General features: G+C 40.4%; 1 protein-coding gene across 2 annotated transcripts; it reads right to left on the reverse strand.

Moving 5' to 3' along the window:
• Positions 1-4,168: 4,168 nt before the first annotated feature.
• Positions 4,169-16,100, reverse strand: znf385b (zinc finger protein 385B). Of its 2 annotated transcripts, XM_088353555.1 has the most exons (8): positions 15,629-16,100; positions 10,817-11,034; positions 9,448-9,565; positions 9,264-9,359; positions 7,166-7,338; positions 7,025-7,102; positions 4,600-4,691; positions 4,169-4,520 (listed from the first exon to the last, which is right to left on the reverse strand). In XM_088353555.1, exons 1-7 carry the CDS (start codon positions 15,993-15,995, stop codon positions 4,626-4,628), a joined length of 1,116 nt encoding a protein of 371 aa, XP_088209681.1. In that variant the 5' UTR covers positions 15,996-16,100; the 3' UTR covers positions 4,169-4,520; positions 4,600-4,625. The 2 variants fall into 2 exon arrangements, with proteins under 2 accessions (XP_088209681.1, XP_088209680.1); XM_088353554.1 differs by having other exon boundaries at positions 4,169-4,691; positions 15,629-16,098.
• Positions 16,101-19,458: the final 3,358 nt, after the last annotated feature.

Below are 19,458 nucleotides of genomic sequence, written 5' to 3' on the forward strand. Positions count from 1 at the left end.
CTCTCCTACCTACGACTTAATGAAAAACGGTAGATACTGACATTTTCTTCGGGATGTCAAAAATATCCGGACATTGCTGTAAGTTAAATTTTGTGATGTGTGCACCTTTATACGAGTACAAGACGTTACTGTAGTGCTTCTTTCCGCCGTGTGGCGCTGTGAGACCCAGCATCCATTCCGAAGAAATCCCGCTTCTACTTCCTAGTTTGTGTGTTAACATACTACGTGTACTGTATCTGTCGTGCGCTAAGAACTCTGCCATTTTCATTTATCATCCCGTCCATCCATTCGACAAGGTTGGTGTAAAGTGTAAAGAGGCAAGACGTTTCTTTCGAAATTACAATGGAATAAGAAAGCTTGATGCGGTTGAGAAAATAATTGAATCACCTTTTTTCAGTCACTCTCTACCACACAGGAGGAAGTCAACAACCTAAAATGTGAGTTTATTATGAGTGCAATAACGAATATATGCGCATGCTGCAGAGGAAGGTGGTAGGGTGGTTGCAAGGAGTCACGAAGATCGCACACCTGTCAACTTATACATCTTCCTTGAATTTTATGTGGTGTTGATCATTTCACATTGTGTGCGCCGTACACAATTTTTATCCAGGAATTTTTTTCTTTAAAAAGAGCAATCTCATCTTGCTCATTTGGGCTCTCTCGTTCGTAAGTAGAGCAGCGTCTGTATTTGTTTACGTAAACAAAGAATGGTGTAGAGAAAAGACAACAAAGATTTTTTTTTATTAATGGAAACAAAGGCGGTGCGCAGTACATGAGTGGTAAGCGCGTCAGCGGCAGTTCTGAGGTACCAGCCTTCTTGTGCGTAGTTTGCATGTTCTCCCCATGCTTGTGTGGGGTTTCCTCCGGGCACTCCGGTTTTCTCCCACATTCCAAAAAGGATTAATTGGCCGGTCCAAATTGTCCAGAGAAGGTGGTTCATGGGTCTCTGTGGGGTGTCTTCTGCCGATTGCCAAAAGATTGCTAGGATGGGCTACCTAGCACCCTCCTGACGATAAGCGGTGCAGATAATGGATGAGTGGATCGTAAGGTTGAATATGTTGTGCTTGGAGTGGTACCAGATGACTGGCGTAGTGCATGTGTGGTTCCCTTCTACAAAGGGAAAGGTGACAGGCTGGTGTGTAGTAATCCCAAGAGGTATACGTCTGTTAAGTGTGCTGAAAAAGCTTCATGGCAGGATTTTGATTGGAAAAATGAAGGATAAGACAGAAGGAGTATGTGGGGAAGAGAGGCACCATATTTTCACGACTTTAAGGTGCACCAGGTCATAAGGCGCATGCCCAAAAATAAGTTTTTTGTCCTATATTTTCCATACATAAGGCGCACTGGAGTATAAGGCCCTACAGTGGAAACATCGACAAAACAGTCAGATAGTTCAGTTAAACCTATTAACCCCCTTACGTTCCGATGGCTCGCAAAGAAGCAAATACGTGTCTCAGACACGTACGGACACGGTGTCTGTACGTTGTCACTAATCACTCAAATGCGCCATTCCACATATCATTGGGAAGGTTAACCTGTTGGGATTCAAGAAATTCCAACTATTTCTTAGTTTCTATTTATTTTTCGCTGTGTGGATAGCAAAGTAAGAATTTCATTGTGCAGGGAAACGTGGTTCCTTACTGTGCGTACTTTAAATTAGATTAAATTTAAAACTAGACTCATCACAGAAACATCAAGATAAGTCTGAAACAAAATACCGGGAAAATATAAAGCCGGGGTAGCTCACCAAAGTTGTTTTGCAGCCATCACGTTCAATTATAATACGCAACCATGGTCCTCTTACATCCATGAATGTAGTAAATCCAACCGTGTAAAATATTTTCACACTCCAAAACATGCAATAATGCCAACAAATAAAAGAAAAAATCCGCCGAGAAGCATCTGCATTGATGGATGTTGCTTGTTGGTAGCTGCCACATAATTGTTGTTTACAAATACAGAATAGTGAAAAATGTTTTCTCCATGCCGTAGAGCAACCTAACATGTGATTAACATTCATCTTTTTTGTCCAAATGCAGGCTTTGTTCTGCCCCGCTTTAGCTAATGCGAGCCTGTACATGCTAAAAAGGACCCGCCTCCTTTACCTCTGAATAACTTTAGCCAATAATGACCGATTCAAATGATAATTCACACGTTGGTTAGGAAATGAAACACCGGTATATATATCCTAGCATACACCGCGGACTACTTCGCCTAAGGGAGAAAATCTAGTCGGCGGCTGCTTGCATTAGTTGCGAGACCTTGTGACTCAATATTGATCCATATATAAGGCGCACTGTATTATAAGGCACATGGTCAGCTTTTGAAAAGAATAAAGGCTTTTAGGTGCCCCTTATAGTCGTGAAAACGCGGTATATTGGGCATTTATTGATTGAGAGAAAGCGTATGACAAGATAGATCGGGACACATTATGGCAAGTGTTGAGGATATATGGGGTGGGTGGCCGGTTGCTGCATGCTGTGCTAAGCTTGTATGGAGATAGTAGAGCTTGTGTGAGAGTGAAGTGAGGGAGTGGTTTCCGGCAATGGTGTGTTATGTCACCTTGGCTGTTAAATTTGTAAATGGATGGAGTGATGCAAGAGGCACAGGTACGAGCAGGGAAAGCAGGTAGTTTGAGAGAGTGGGTTGCATGTAAGTCAGCAATTGCTTCCAGATGTTACTGCTTTGGTGGGTGACTCTGCAGCAGGACTAAGTGCTTTGGTAGTGTATGTTAATAGCTTGTAAGAGAAGAAAGCTTAAGCTGAATGCTGACAAGATTAAGGTAATGAGGTATCGAAGAGGTGGTGAAGTATGTGGATTAGATGGTGAATTGTGTCAAGTTGCAGGTTGATGGTTCGTATGTGGCAGCAGGTAGTAGTTTGGAGGAGGATAACAAGAGGGTAGGTGAAGGGTGCAAGGTAAAGGGTGTTCTGAACGGATTGTTGAAATGAAGAGATCTGCAAATAGATTGTATGAAGGTGTGGTGGTATCAACAGTGATGTAAGCCCCAGAGGAGTGGGGCTTGAGAGTTGCTAAGTGTAAGATGTTAAATATCTTTGAAATTAGATGTTTGCCAAGTATGTGTGGAGTGACACAACTGGAAAGGTTAAGGAACGAGGAAGTAAGGAGACGAACTGGTGTGGTGAGAGACCTTGCCGAGAGGGTTAATGACATTTTTTTAGTGAGGTTTAGAACATTTGGAAAGAATGGATGATGGCTGTTTGACTAAGAGTATGTGGTGCAGAATTGGTGGGAAATAAATTGAGAAGGAGGCCTAAAAACTTGCTCTGAATGTGAGCCGGGATAATGTAACGGATGCAAGGGTTCGTGCTAGGGATAGATGTGAATGGCAAAGGATGGCTAAGAATCACATATCGACGCATACGATGCTGAGGGAGTAAACCAGTGTATGCTGTCGAACCTCTCTGCTGATGAAGGGTTGCATGGCCCAGCAACTCACGCCTTGTTGTGCTGTGTGCTTAATGTTTGGATTCAGGTTGGTTCCAGATTAGGGTTTTAAAGCGTTAATAGGGTTCCCAACTAAGATTTACGGCCATTTTTCCCTGAGAATTCCCGACCTCGGGAAGCTAGGCAGGGCCTGGCCTGGTTAGTACTTGGATGGGAGACCGCTTGGAATTACCAGGTACAGTCAATGGGTCATTTGGTACATGCTCTGCTGCAATAGAACTGACTGTACCCCCCAGAATTTCCTGAAGGGGCCCAAATGAATTGAATAAAGTTCTGACTTTATGCGAGGGTTTTAACACATTGTCAGAGTTTTGGTTCAAAATTATGGTTTCAGAGTACTGATAGGATTCCCAACAGAGATGTTTGCTTTATATTAGGGTTTTAAACTGTTTGGTGGTCAAACTCGGGTTTTAAACCAGCTTTGGCTTTTAAAGTAGAAATTTACTGCAAGCCAAAGGTTCCAATTTGGGTTTTAAGATCAAACTAGAGCTTTAAACTGCATTTAGGGGTTCAAACTCACTTAGAACTTTCAAATGAGATTTTTTATATCAAACGTGGAGTTCAAATGTTTGGATCCCTTAACCACTAGGGCTGTAGGGTCACCATTTCCTGTGGTGTGTCTTGGGTAAGTACAGCCTGGTTTTCAAATGATTGTTTAAAAATGAGATTATTTTTTTAAAGACGGCTCCTAAAGAACAGCTGATCAGCACACATCAATTTTTAATGAACATGTAATGTGACAAAAATCTCCATCGTCACTTAACAATGAACAGAGAGTTTTTGTTTGGGTCAAGCGCTTCAAACAACAACCAATCATGATAATATTCATAGTAACAATACTCTAACACAGTTAGGCAAACAAAAAACACGGACTTGTTAGGGGTAATTCTTAATTTGAAAATAGATGTAGGGCTAAGAAAGACCACAAAAACTCGGTCATGGCCTAGCCCTGACGCTAGCACTAATGTTTAAAAAAAAAAAAAGAAAGGGGGGGGGGTCTTCTTCAATTTGGGATGACGCTCTAAGACCTTCTGTTCCCCTCAGATTGGTCCCTTTAAATGAAAACTAAAGTAAGAAATCCTAATAAATCCAGGAATACGAAGAGGTGGAACTTCTGCCCCCCAACCATACCGGACTAGACAGCTCATCGGTCTCCGTTAGGCCGAGAGCCCCGTGTTGACTGCCAGTGATGCCACCGACGAATCAGAGGATGTGCTCACCTCCTGAAAAGAAAGCGTTGCCGTAACGGCAAACCGTCAACCAAGAAGCCTGCTAACATCTGAATGCCCGTCTTGCAAGCTCAAAATAAAACAGCTCAGGGTACCAATTCAATGCTACAAAACCGTTAGCATTATGCTAACGTCGACATGCAGAGTGTTTTCAGCCACAAAAAAAAAAACAAATGTCCAGTTCTGGGCTCTGCAGGTCCCTTAAAACAAGGACAAACAACCACAAAGTGTTTATTCCCAGAGGGATATCACTACCCTTAACAAAACAGAATATTAGTATTGTCCCCCCTGATAACATTATTACATGTTTCTGCTTCCTATTACCCTGGAGTGCCATGTTTAATCTTATTTCATACAATGTTTTATCACGTTGATATCGATGACAATTCTATTACATCCTATCTGAACCTGTTATGTTAGTGTTGCGAATTTTATGACTTTGGACATAGCCCCCTGTCCCCTTTTCTCTCCTCGTCTGCTAGATTCCAGATAACAAAAAAAAATAATAATTTAATAAAAGAACGTTTTAGGTTTGGACTGTTAATATGTCAATGAATGATGTCAAAATATTTGCCTTCAGAATTGTGTCGAATGATTAATTTTAAGTTAATGTTCCAATGAACAAATCACTACTTCTGGTTAATGACTTATTTATCAAAAGTTGACTCAATTTACAATATAATGCTTCCTGGGGATGAGGCCATCAAAGCTGTCCAACCTTTTTCAGACATTTCTCTTTTTAAAAATGTTATTTAATTTTACAGATCTGGGTACTGCTTACGTTGTTCCCTTGGGCAAGATTTTAGCATAAACCGCTAAGACATGCCGCCAGTAGTTGACATGCGAGAAAAAAGAAATGAACTGCCCTTTTGTCACATCCAGTTTGGTCTCACTGGCAAACACTGATTTCAATCCCAGTAAGTCCATAGGGACTCCGTGATTGCTACGCGCAATTTTCCGCCTAGAAAAGCGATTTTTCCTGCTTAATACCGTCTCCTGTTATCATTTTTTTGGGTGTTTGACAATTTCCCCCGACCTCCTCTAGACCGGTTCAACTGCCTGACCAAGGAACTTCCTGTCAATTAAAGGGATTATGAATAGAAATGATCTGGGGAATATTGATCTGGTTTTACAAACGACCAAATGCCAAACTGTTACCCAAAAGTTTTCCCAACGAAAGCTTAAAGGTTGTGTGCGTGACTTCAAAATATTGTACTTGCTGACGGCAGTTTCTGGGTGAAATCATCATTGCAGCTCCTTTTGTTGCGCCTGCAAGTAAGTGAAATTCATAGAGGAGCTTAAAAAAGCTTCCATTGTCACCTTTCTTTAGGTTTGTGTAGGCATATGGAATGTACTTGAAACAGTTCTTTTCTTACTTTAACCATTTTTATTGTAGAAAAAAACCATCAGCACGCACGTAAAATCGTTCTCCCCTCAACACCTACCCCTCCCCCCTCCAGCATAATGAGCTCGGTGGCCAGAACAGCAACTGTAAAAGTAAGATCAAATCTGATAGGCGTGGTTAAGATTTTTTTTAGTAAAGGCTAAGTTGGTCATCGTTAACACATACCTAATAGAGGAATTTTAAACTTATTAAGGACACCTTAAACTATCTACCCCACCTTAAAGCAAATGGTTTCTTCCTCTTTGTTTACTCAAATGCTCCTTCCTGCCGCTAGAGGGCAGTAATGGTGTAAAAGAGCTGAAGTCCAGTCTAGTTTTATGTCAAAAAAAAAAAAAAAAATATAGTGCAATGTTTTCTAAGCTTCAGTAGGCCCAGCCAAGTAGTTTGATTTGATGTTAGTGCGTTTTCACTGCTAAACCCCTATTTTATTCATTTCAAAGCAGTATGACGATTGAGGCAAGCATATCATTCATAGCCTCCACTTGAGTTTGTTTATGTTTGCGGTGAGTTGGTACGGATGTAAAGCTACATCTGCTCAACTGTTAAACAAATAATCATTTTTAACACATTCAATGCCAAACATGAAAATATTGTTTTCTATTGTTTGTGAATAAATATGTTGTGCTTGGAAAAGATCCATTTTCATCAATGATTATAATTTGTAGGGTATGCTAAAAATGTAGGCTCAATGATAAAGCATTGTATTGAAAAATAAAGCTAAGTATTTGGCGTTGACATTTTCTCATTGATTCTGCCCACCTGAAGAAAAAAAAAAGTCTAGATCCAGACCCCGGAGCCAAACGGAGTTTTGCCATGCCTGATCTAAAAACTTCAGTGGTCCTCCAACAGGCGATTACTCAAAAAAATAGTTTATTGACCTCCAAAGTATGCTACATTAGCACACTGCCAAAGGCGGACTGACCATAGGTTGACTTTTTCCGAACTTGGGCTTGACAGGTTTGCCGGCCTCGCGGTCTTTGTGCCTCTGGCTAGCGAGGTGCTGCAAGCGAAAAGGGGCAAAATCAGACGTCGCTAGCGTAGCCGCAAGCTAACAACGCCTTACCTGATTGAGTTGAATTTCAGAGTTGACGTTGATGTTGCAGGTTTGGCACTGGAAAGTTTGAATGGGTTGAGCAGTTTTTGCCCCCGCTGGGACGAACGCGATGCTGACTTTGGCCATGGATTTTTGTGAGGCCGAAGCACCGCCGCCCTCCATCTTATTTTTGTGCTTGGAACCTGCCGGAACAATAAACGTTTTTGTTTGAAACACCCGCCCAAAAAGTCACGCAGATCCACGGTATTTTGTAGGGCTGCAAAGATTAGTTAACAACAAAAACGGATACTCAGGCATGAGAGTGGGTCATGGGTTAAAAGGTGAGAATAAACAAAAAAAAGACCTGGTACATTTTACAAGCCAAACAAATACTGAGGGGTCTGTTGACCAGCACTGTGTTTCAGTCATCTGTAGGAGGCACCACACACGCATACACTTTGGGGTGTTACACAAAACCAAGATAAGGGATTAAGCCTGGAAATGTTTGTTAGCTCGGTAGCCTAGATGGTAGGGACTGGGAGGTCGCTGGTTCAAGCCTCGGCCGAGTCATACCTAAGACTTACAACATTGGTACTCATTGCCTCCCTGCTTGGCGCTCAGCATTAAGGGTTGGAATTGGGGGATTTGGTCACCTAATGACTAAAATGGCTGCGCCCTGTTTGGCTGCGGCTGCATCGGCTCGCTTGAGTTTAACTGTACGGGTCAGGTGTACCGACATTTCGTTCTGTGTGCATTGTTACAAAGAATGAATATAAAAGTAAATTATATTCTATTCTATTTAGCCTCAGTCGGTTGCATGAATGCAGGTTAAATTTAGCTTGGCTCAGTTACTATGGTGATATATTCTTTAAAGCAAGCCTGCTCCAGACCAGCCGAATAACCAGGCTAAGATTATCCCCAGAGATACATTTGGCACTTCTAGAGACAATTGTGTGAAAAAAACTAATGAGTTTTATTGCACATCAAAGGAACTTCTTGATATTTTAATTATCTTGCAATTCAATTGTATATATGGGCTATACTGCAATTTCCTTAAACTGTTGACTGAAAGTCATTTCATAGTCATTCATGTAGTAAATCTATTGCTGTCACGCCATCTGTTTTATTGTTATGCCAAATAAGAATGGTGGTCAATTTTGTTGAATAGGTTTACAGTATTTTTGCTGTTTTCGAGATTCTAAAAAGTTAGCCAAAAAACTGGCAAAGTTGCTATCGAAGAAATCTTTAACAAGGGTAATATAGTATACAAAAGTTCAACTCCCAGTGATCTGTTCTCTTTTCAAAAAGAGAAGTTTGTTCTTTATGAAAGATCAATGAAATACATTTTTTTTAATTCATTAAATGGATAAGAACAAGAGTTGTCCTTATTGTATAACAACATAGTGAACATTGTTCAAAAAGGAGATAAGACATGGCACCTCAGGATAAGCAAGTGACGAAAGCCCGAAAAGGGAAAACTAACAAACAATATTTGGTTAAAGCAATGGATTGAACTCCTCAGACAGGAAAGTGACAGAAATGGCATACAAACACTCATTTAAATGATTGTTGTATTGATTTTAAAGTCTTTTTGCTCTATTTTTAGTTTTCTTTAAAGAAAATGTTTACCGAAACATGGAAACTTCGCTGTCAGATTTGTTATCCATAAAAGAAAGGAGCTATAGTTTCTCTTTACCTCTGCAAAGACACCCAGGTACCATTATTATTTTTTTTGTATGGCCTTAAACAACATGTACGTCACTTTTATTTTAAGTAAAATAACAATGCATTGGAAAGTTTGGATGGGTTGAGCAGGTTTTTTTTTTTTTAAATAGACAGAGGTTTACTTATGGATTCACGTCTACTGACGGAACACTGTGCCTAATTGGTTCTAGATAGGGGCATTTTTTTATTTTGGTACGCACCCATAGTATCTTCAATAAAAAGTGTATTTTTTATTGTACCCTTTTTACTTGTGTTCATTATCATTCGCCACATCATGATATCAACTTTAAGCTAAATTTAAGAAAAACAATAATATGATCCAATTATTTGACTAATGGTAAAATAGTGGTTGGTTGCAGCCCTAGCATCTTGGAAATAAAAGGCGACCATATTATGCGCTCACCCAAATAATGGGCCTCCAGTTGGGAGTGCGAGTTGACAGAGACTTTGCAAACGGCGCAGTAGAACTTCTCAGCATCGCCGGTGGGCGTGGTCAATCCTGCAGAGACAAAAAGAAAAGAAAGAGTGTGGAAATGCGAATGGGGGGGGGACATGCGCAATAAAACCCTTCAGGAGAAGAGGCCAACCTTTTTTGGGGGCGGGTCCAGCGAGGACGGCCGGGTTTTTGCTGACCTGCGTCTTCACCTGCTGCATCTTTACCTTCTTGGTGTGGCGGCTGCCTCGGTAGTGCGCCTGGGCCTGATCCTACACGCACATCGGCAGTCAATGAAAATGATGCGTCGTTGGAAAATGTAACGCCCATTTTAATTAAACCTCATGTTGTATTAGGAATTGTCACCACTAACAGTTGTTAGCAGGTCAACTTTGACCCAGGGTTTAACTCAGTCCTGGCCACCAAAAAGAAAGGAGTATCACTTAATGTGGCTAATACAACATCTAACGCACATAATTTGCATCCATAACCATATATTGCCATTGTACTTTGATTTTATGGCCCCTGAGACGCATCAGTTATTACATTTTACAACCTTGAAACAGCTCACTGGAGACCCCAACACAACATAATAGTTTAAGTGAACGACAAGAGCCAGCTCCCTACTAGACTAGTTACGTGTGATTTGCAAACATAACAGCTCTATTAGCCAGCTCTTCAAAGTGAACGACGGGAGCTAGCTCCTTTCGAAATAGTAATTGGACTTTAGCAAACGCAAATAAATGCTGTTATAATTTTGTAGTATAATATATTTTTTAAATGAATAATGGATGGATGGATGGATACTTTATTCATCCCCGAAGGGAAATTCACATTTCCAGCAGCATCCCTGAGCTGAGAACAATACAATAATAAAGCAAAAAGAATACAATATACAAATACCCAGTGTGACGTGCTTATGTCCACTGTAGCGTGTTATATAGAATAACTAAATAGTGCTACACAGAATACATATTGCAGTAAGATTCGGTAATATGCAATGTAGGTGGTGTGGTTTACTGTGGGCTTTTACTCTGCCGGGTAGAGTTAAGGGGCCTCATGGCATGAGGAAGAAAAGATCTCTTCAGTCTGTCCGTAGTACAAGACAGTGACAGCAGTCTGTCGCAGAAACTGCTCTTCTGTCTGGAGATAATGCTGTGTAGTGGATGCGATGGATTGTCCATGATTGACCGCAGCTTTTTCAGTGCCCGCCTCTCAGCTACTGTTGTTAGGCTGTCTAGCTCTTTGCCCACAACAGAGCTCGCTGAAATCATGTTTCATAATAATTGGTAATATATCGTTAAAACTGAGGGACACCCAAACAATTGAAGTTGGGTTCGGGAGCTGAAAGAGCTGGTTCTCTTAAAAACATGTTAAAAAAGACTAAGACTCCCGTCACTAGTCCAAACAGACGTCTGGAGCTTAGCGGGCGTGTCCCGACTGACCTCAGAGTTGACTTTCAATTTGTTAAATATATAATGGATAAGTATTTGAATTGATTTGTATTTGATCACATATTTTACCTCAGAGTTAAAGCTGATCTGGCAGACAGAACATTTGACAGGCTGCTGCTTCTTCTTCGTCTGCCAAGGTTTGGCCCCAAAACCTTGGTTTCCAAAAGCGTGCTTGGCCACAGCTTTCTGGACTGGGCCCAGGAGTGATTTAGGGATTATGTCGCTATTTGTCGCTAACTCGTTCAGCAGGACTGGCAGGGCAGCTGCCAAGGTGGCACAAGCGTTTCCTGCAAAATAAATCACATATGGGTTATTTTTCTTCTCATATTTTAAGGTGGGTTCAACTCATTTGCTGTTCCGTTTTAAAACGTATAAAATGTGACAATATTTTGACCTGATTAGTAACCTGAATTGGTCAGGAGGAAGATGCCCTCTAATGTCTCCGTACTATTGTATAATGACAATAAAGCCCATTCATTCATCGAAAATAAGGCGTTTCTGTATATTAAGAAATATGTCGTAACTAGAAACTGTCAACATTTGACGCGTTCTGGCGCCAATTTTAGCACATTCTTCAACGTTAGTGTAGGGTACTGTCCCGCTATCACGAGATTTCCGCCTATTATCACTTACTCCACCAATTGGAGAACTTTATTTTGAAAAATATCAACAGGAACTCCCACACACAGAAGTGTGACATCAACTGCCTCTAGCTCGCTTTTTCAATGTTAAATTGTCTGCATTTCTATAGCGCTTTTCAAGTCAGTGAAGACCCCCAAAGCGCTTACAATGTGCTTCACACTGATAGCAGCGTCACCCATGCAAGGTAACTATATACACGGAGGAGCCGGGAATCGAACCTGCTACCTCTTGATCCCAAGACGAGCGCTCTACCTCCTTAATGAGTACCGTGTAGTGTTAAACTTAAAATGCAGTTTATTGTAATTTGTTTAATTATTTATAAATGGATTGTTCGTTTTTAATTTAAAATAAATAAAGCATGTTCAGTTTTTAGTTACTTTTTCATAATTACAGCACGTTTTGACTTTGACAAAAAAAGTTGCCTGCATGAAAATCGGTTTTAAAATGAGCAAGTTATGATTTATTGACCTGACCAATGTGGCCGCCACGTAGGCATGCTAGTTATCAGGCTGCTACAGCCAGGCATGCCTGATTTAGTGATCTGTCACTTGATAATCTTAAACAGGTGGCAAATACGGCCGAACCGACTACGCGCCTGTTCGACCTGCTTCCAGGTTAGCTGATTAAAGATCTTTTTGGGGTCCTTGGACCTTCAGTTCTAAATATTATAAACATATCACTCTCCTCAGGTGTAGTTCCAGCGGCTTTTAAGTCCGCTGTTATTAAACCTACACTGAAACGACCAAACCTTGACCCAGAAAGCTTATGTAATTATAGACCTGTGTCAAACCTACCGTTTCTTTCTAAAGTACTTGAAAAGGTTGTTACACAGCAGCTGAAATATTTTTGAATCTATGCAATCAGGATTCAGGGCAAACCACTCCGAGACAGCCCTGATTAAGGTAACCAAGGATCTTCTACTGGCAATGGGCTCCGGCGCTTCATCGCTCTTGCTGCTGCTGGACCTTAGTGCTGCCTTTGACACGGTGGACCATAATATCTTACTAGAACGGTTGGAAAGATGGATTGGTCTCTCAGGAACCGTCCTCTTATGGTTCAGATGCTACCTCTCGGATAGGTCGCACTGTGTTAGATATGGTGAAATGACATCTGAGCCCTTTAGTGCTACCTGCGGTGTTCCGAAGGGTTCAGTACTTGGCCCCCTTCTTTTCAGTATTTACATGCTTCCATTAGGTGATATTATTCGCAAATATCAGTTTTCATTGCTACGCAGATGATACTCGACTATACCTTCCAATGGAGGAATCTGCCACACTAAACTGTGGAAATTTGGAGGCCTGCCTCACTGAGATAAAAGAATGGATGTCACTCAACTTCTTGTGCCTCAACTCCGAAAAGTTAGTTATTGGTCCATCTAAATGCCGTGACTTATTCTCAAAAACTGCTGTGAACATTGACAAATGTAATATCACCCAGAGTGACTCAGTCAAAAATTTAGGTGTCATATTTGACCCCAATCTGTCCTTTCAAACACACGTAAAGAATATTACTTGGACAGCTTTTTTCCATCTTCACAACATTGCTAAAATTCGCCCTATGCCGTCTCAGTCAGATGCAGAAATGGTAATTCATGCGTTTGCTAACTCCCGTCTTGATTACTGTAATGCACTACTCTCTGATCTCTCAAAGTACAAAATCAAGAGCCTGCAGCTGGTACAAAATGCCGCAGCGAGACAATTAACTAAGACAAGAAAGTTTGATCACATTCCTCCGATTTCAGCTAACCTGCATTGGCTCCTTGTAAGCTTAAGATGTGATTTTAAGGTTCTGTTGGTAGTATACAAAATCATGAATGGACTTGCTCCCTCATATCGTTCAGATTTAATTCCCCCTATGTTCCGGTCCGGAGCCTTTGCTCTGAAAATGCTGGTCTACTAGTGATCCCAAGAGGCAAGAAGAAAGCCGCAGGTTCGAGAGCGTACTCCATTGTGTAATGCTCTGCCCACTGAGATTCGATCTGCAACCTCAGTGGAACTGTTTAAATCTAGGCTTAAAACACACTTCTATTCTACAGCATATGAATAACCTATAAACCATGTTGACCATATCTATGTATTATTTGTTATTGCAACATCCGTTGCAGCCTGGTCATCCTGGAAGGGGGATTACCTCTTGTGTGGTCAGGTCTTCTTAAGGTTTCTTATTTTCCTCATGTTGAGGTTTTTGTGTTTTTCCTTGCCCTCTTGTAGGTTTTAGATCAGGGGATGGTGTAATAATAGTCTGTGGTTTGCAGTGATCTGTTGTCTGTGCATCCCTTTGAGACTTTGTGATTAAGGTCTATACAAATAAATATGACTTGACTATATCTGATTTGTATCTTTATTGTTTGTTAATGCAACATCCATTGCAGCCTGGTCTTCCTACAAGAGGGATTACCTCAAATGTGGTTCCTTCTCAAGGTTTCTTCATTTTCCTCATACTGGAGTTTTGAGTTTTTCCTTGCCCTCATGTAAGTTTTAGATCAGGGGATGGTGTTATAATAGTGTATAAAGTGTTTGTGCAGCCCTTTGCGACTCCTTGTGATTAAGGGCTATACAAATAAACATCACTTAACTTTAACATACGCCCCCCAATCCGTTTATGGACAAGATACTATGCAATTTCTTATGGAAAAATAGAACTCACCATGTTAGGAAATCTGTTATTTTTAATGATTACACTAAGGGAGGATTACAATTTATTTATTTTGGTATTTTAAAATTGTTCATTTAAAACTATTAAGGTACTACACTTGATTAGAAAAAAAAATCCTTACTCTATATGGTAAATCATTCGTTTCCACAATCTGTCTACAATGGGTGGCATACAATTCTTAGCTTGTAATTATAATATTGATGAAAATGTCAATAAATGTCTTATTTTCTTGGTCCCTTGTTTTCAAACACAATTTCTATCTGCTAAATGCTGTGTATGGAAGAATTGGGATATTTTATTCAAACATAAATCTATTTTTATCCAACAATGGTTTAACAGCAATAATAAAATGGTGTCTCAATTATTTAATAGGTTTAGTCAACTATACTCTTATATAAACTAATTGAAACATACAATTTTGTTTAACTCTGTGACTGTGCAAAAGTTGTTGGTTAATCTCTCCTGGTATATGCCTGTTGTTCAAATATCCAAGTGATGAGGGATCTCAAATCTGTAGACCATCTGTGGAGACGACTATGTTTGTTGGACAGGCATTTTTTTTCAATCGTTATCAAAGTAAAGGTCTTATAAGTTCAATTGAGTCTGGTTGTTCCCTTATTACCATTTACTAAGAAACAAAGTAGGATATAATTGATTTTTTTTTTTAAATCACAGGATTGACCCCACCAAAATTCATATAGCAAAAAGGTTAATTAAAGATATTGAATGTACATTTTGCTCCGCTCGTCTGAAAACTAACACATTTATTTTTCCTCTGTCCTGGGGTAAAAACATTTTTGTCTGAAAACTGTCACTTTATTGCTGATAATTGGAACCCTTTGTAAATTTTATTTTGGAGAGATATTAATTGTACTTGGCATACATGACTCAGAGACCTGTAAATTAAATCCAAAGGAAACCTTTATTGTTAATATATCATAATGATAGCAAAATTCTACATTCACAGATGCAAAATTCATTAGTTGGAAATTGTATTTCATTGTAAAGTGAAACATTACATGATATCCACAAAGCTTCCCAGAACCCGAAGGCCATCAAAAACAATAGTATTTACAAACATTTTGGCATTTTTTGTAACTTAGTTTCCCCGGGCATGTTTGATTTTACAGTTTTTGATGGTATTTTGGTTTGTTTTACGGTTTGAGTACACAGGTTAACACAAAAGTGGGGGGGGGGTTGAACAATTGTATTGACACCATTAACAGCAAATATTCAATGTGAGGTTTGGTACTGTATATGCAAAAAGGGGAGAATTTACCAACAAAGGGAGCATCTACGAAACGTACGCACTCTAGTTTGCGTTAGATTAAAAAGCAGCAAATGACGACAAATGGAGATGACAAAGATGCAATAATCTGTTTTGTGCAGCCCTTTGAGGCTCCTTGTGATTAAGGGATGTACAAATAAACATGACTTGACAAAATATCGTTCAAGTTCATAATAAAAATACAATTTTAAAAGGCGTCGTCACTAATAAAGGTCAACTCTTTACGTCCATCTTCTCGAATGTCGGACATATTTTCCAACATGGCGGCCAATCAGCGAAAGAACACGATAACTCACCTTCGTGTGCCGGGCAACAACATGGCGCTTCCGCCTTCTTTTGGCTCCAGGGCGCTCGCTGAGTAGCGTTGCCAAGGCCGAGGTCGAGGTCATTGGAAGAAGAGCGCTGGAAGCCGAAACCCGAGTCAGTGGAAAACCGACTTGGGCCTAGGTCGCTGCTCGGCGGCGGGTAACTGGGAAACGACTGCCCCCCGTAACCGGAGTAGTTGCTGTCATCATTGTACGAATCGCTATAATAATCTCCATAATTGTTGTCGCTGGTCGTTCTGGGGTACTTTGAGAAAGAAGCTCCACCGCTGTAGCCGCTACTTTCTCCGCTGTTGTCGTATGAACTCCAGCGTTTACGTCCGTCCATTTTGCGATTCATCGCTTCGCATGTGAGACGTAAACGGGCGGAAGTGCGTCACTAGCTCCGCTCACTCAAAGACGAAATGAAGAAAGAAAGAAAATAAGAGGGTGCTCACCGCGTGTTTTGGTCAAAATATTTCCATCTATATATCTACCCTGGTCATATCCTTCGAAGGGGTGACCGACAGCAAGCCAAACACATACACAAAAACAAAGAAAGGAAAAAGTAGCAAAAAACTCGCAAAATTTCTTGGACCATGGCCAACCCTAATGCCCAAACACTCAAACAAGTTAAGCACCTCGGCACCCAAGTTGGTCATGCTTTCGTCCCTCCAGATGAAACGGGACACAAGAAAGCGGCCATGTCACTCGGGTCAGGGTGACACAACACAGTCTTCTGTTCAACAGCAGGGCCCGACAGCTTTCACTGGTTTACCCTTGCCGCATCATACAGGTGGCCTGCCCATCCCTTAAAACGTGTCCCAAGATCCCACTATCCTTTCACAATACCTCTCCACTCATTCCTATCACCAACAAGAGCTCTAGCTTCCACAATATTTAGACCTCTTTCCTGCAGTGAACTCATAACACCGGCCTTCCTCTTAGTCTCCTTCCATTTACTTCTGCTCTCTAGATCCTCTTCAACATTCGCTCCTCATCCATGTGTCCAAACCAACCGAGTACTCTCTTATCCAGACGCTTGCTCAGTTCCACTACTACTACAGTTCTGTCTCTCACAATTTCATTTCTCAATGTATCCTATCTTGTCACTCCTAACATACTCCTCGAACACTTAATCTCAAAAACATTTAATTTCCTTCTCAAATCTGCATTCAGGCTCCAAGTCTCTGCACTATACAAAACAGTCGGCACGATCAGACTCTCATACAGTCCCCTTTTAACATCCATACTAAAGGATTTTATATATTTGACTATAAAGGATTTTTACGATTGAATACAAGTTACATTTATTGAGTTTAATGCAAGATATTCACTGACTGTTTTTCTTCAGGGTACATTAAAAGGTTAGGCTGTGTGGAATGCATCAGACGTATTTCTGATAACAGAATTCCTGTGAGTGCTGACGGAGGCCAGACGCACAAGGACAGACATCGCAACGACCTTCAGCGAAGAGGTGGTGAAGCCCAGGGGGGGCTTCCCTGGGACGCCAATGGGAGGAGCCGGCACACCAGCTTGTGGAAAAACGTGGGCCGAGAGAAGAAAGCTAGAGAACGATAGAGGAGGCTTTACAGAGACTCGAGCGACACTAATTCAGCCATATTCGATGGAGTTCACTTAGTTAAATTGTTTAAGAAATTAAATCTGCCCCCATGTGAAAATGCCGGTCTCTTGTCCATCTTTTCCATCAAGAAACGAGCGCGCATTGTTGGGTGAATGTTAATGGAGTCAGATAACTAATTCCAACAATTTGGTAAACAATACATTATTTGAATATTTAATTCCTAACAATACTCATTCTCTTGTTGCTCATCACTCTCCTCAGAGCACCTAAAACCTTGCTTGTCAAAATATTTGATATTGACAATTTATCTAACAAATTAAAATTTAAAACCAAAACTGAGCGAAACAGTGACCAAATGGGGGACTACTATTTTTCATTCACACACATGTAAACATTTCATCACATTTTCTGTTTTTTGTTTATAATTTTGAATAGTGTACAGCGTGTAACAATTTTTGTACAGGAAAAAAAAACTCGTTTTGGGGTTAAAAGAATTTTGTCTCACCCATTTCGGCACTGATCCGGATGGTCTCGTAGCAGACAACGTCGTCAGCGTAAATTGCTAATAATGTTGCGCTCCACATCTAAATTCAATTAAAATTTAATGGTCTACACTCCACAAATACAAACTTGGCACAAACATCGCTCAAACTGGACGTTTTTTTTTCTTGGCACATTTCTATTGGATTAAATTAGTGTACAAACCCAACTGAACAACTCAAACATAAATGGGGACAATGTAGAGACTGTATAACTGAATGAACACATATATAGAGAAGCCGCATGATTAAATTGAGAAGAAAATGACCAAAAATAGACTCAACTATAAGAATCAACATGAGATGCATTTGTTAGAACTAAATAAGTGAAGGAGGTAAACATGACTGAAATAGTAAAAAAAAAAAGCAAAGCTGAAAACTCATAAAATCATGGCTATCTATTACAACTGACCCTGGCTGTTAAGAGATCCGCCAACGGTTAACTGTGAACACTAACTAAAGTTGTTTACACAAATTATCTGTTTTTGTTCTCCATAGCCTGTCTTGCTTTAAGTATCGTGTGGTGTTTGTAGGGTTTGTTATCACAAAGTAAGGGGAATTGCAATCCTATTTAAGGGAAGCATTTGGCTAAGGTTGACAGGTATGCATTTGTTCAAGAATTTAGAGGGTTGCTATTAGCAATGTGTTGCTCACGAAAGCAACGGCTTGATGAGCCAGCTCTATAAAGTGAACAATGGGAGGTGGCTTCCCACCAATCAGGCTCCATTTCAGACACTTTTTTCCCCTCTTGTGATAGGTCAGTTTTGTTTTTTTCAGGGATTCTGCGTTCTTGACTTTAAACTTCTTGAGTATACAAAAAGTTATGTACTTTGTCATGGTAAATGGACTGTTTAAATAGCACTTTAACCAGTCACTGAAGACCTCCATAGCGCTTTACAACATACTTCACACTTTACCCATTCACATATTCATACACCGATAGCAAAGTCAGTTTAGTGTCTGGCCCGAGAACACTTCCAGATTTGACTCTGAGGAGCCATGAATCAGAAAGAGCTCCATATAATTGCTGTTTACTACAATCGCCATTTGTTTTGAATTATATTTCCTGTGTTTTTCAGGGATAGTGCGTTTCACAATTAGCTTTTTAGATAAGAAATTTAGTTGATCTAGCTTTTCTATGTTTTTTTGAAAGAAGAGGTAAATTTGGCTGCCATGATGGAAGGGGGAAGGTCACTGCGCATACTAGTCAAGTTAGTGGTCAAAACACGTCCTTAAGTAAAAAAAGGCCGAGTAGGCAGAAATGTTGGGAGGGGCACGATAATAATCATGCAAACTAGTCAGGTATGATGCCAAAGTCTGTGTCCATGTTGGAAGGAGCAATCTAACCGTGTGAATTTGTCAAGTTTGTTATAAAACATCCGAAAGTAGCGGTAAAGTTGGCAGCCATCCATTGGCAGTCATCCATTGAATTGGTCAAGTTTGTTGTCATGACAAAAGAAAAAAGAACATGCTTTGATCTGTTAGATGCAGCATCTCAAATAGAAGATAGAAAACTTGAGCTGATCTGCTAGGTTTCTGTGAATTGTCCTTGCTTGGCGTATTTCTATCTAAAAGCACTCTTGCACACATTACCCTTTTTGAACCAGTTAAGACAATTGGGTCTCACCTTAGCATATTGGTGAGGCTGAGTTCGCCACGCTGAAACAGCATAAGACTAAATACCATTTCAGATAGGACAG

The sequence above is a fragment of the Urocampus carinirostris genome, chromosome 14 (genome assembly GCF_059441175.1).
Source record: "Urocampus carinirostris isolate Australia breed hairy pipefish chromosome 14, RoL_Ucar_1.0, whole genome shotgun sequence".
Lineage (NCBI taxonomy): Eukaryota > Metazoa > Chordata > Actinopteri > Syngnathiformes > Syngnathidae > Urocampus > Urocampus carinirostris.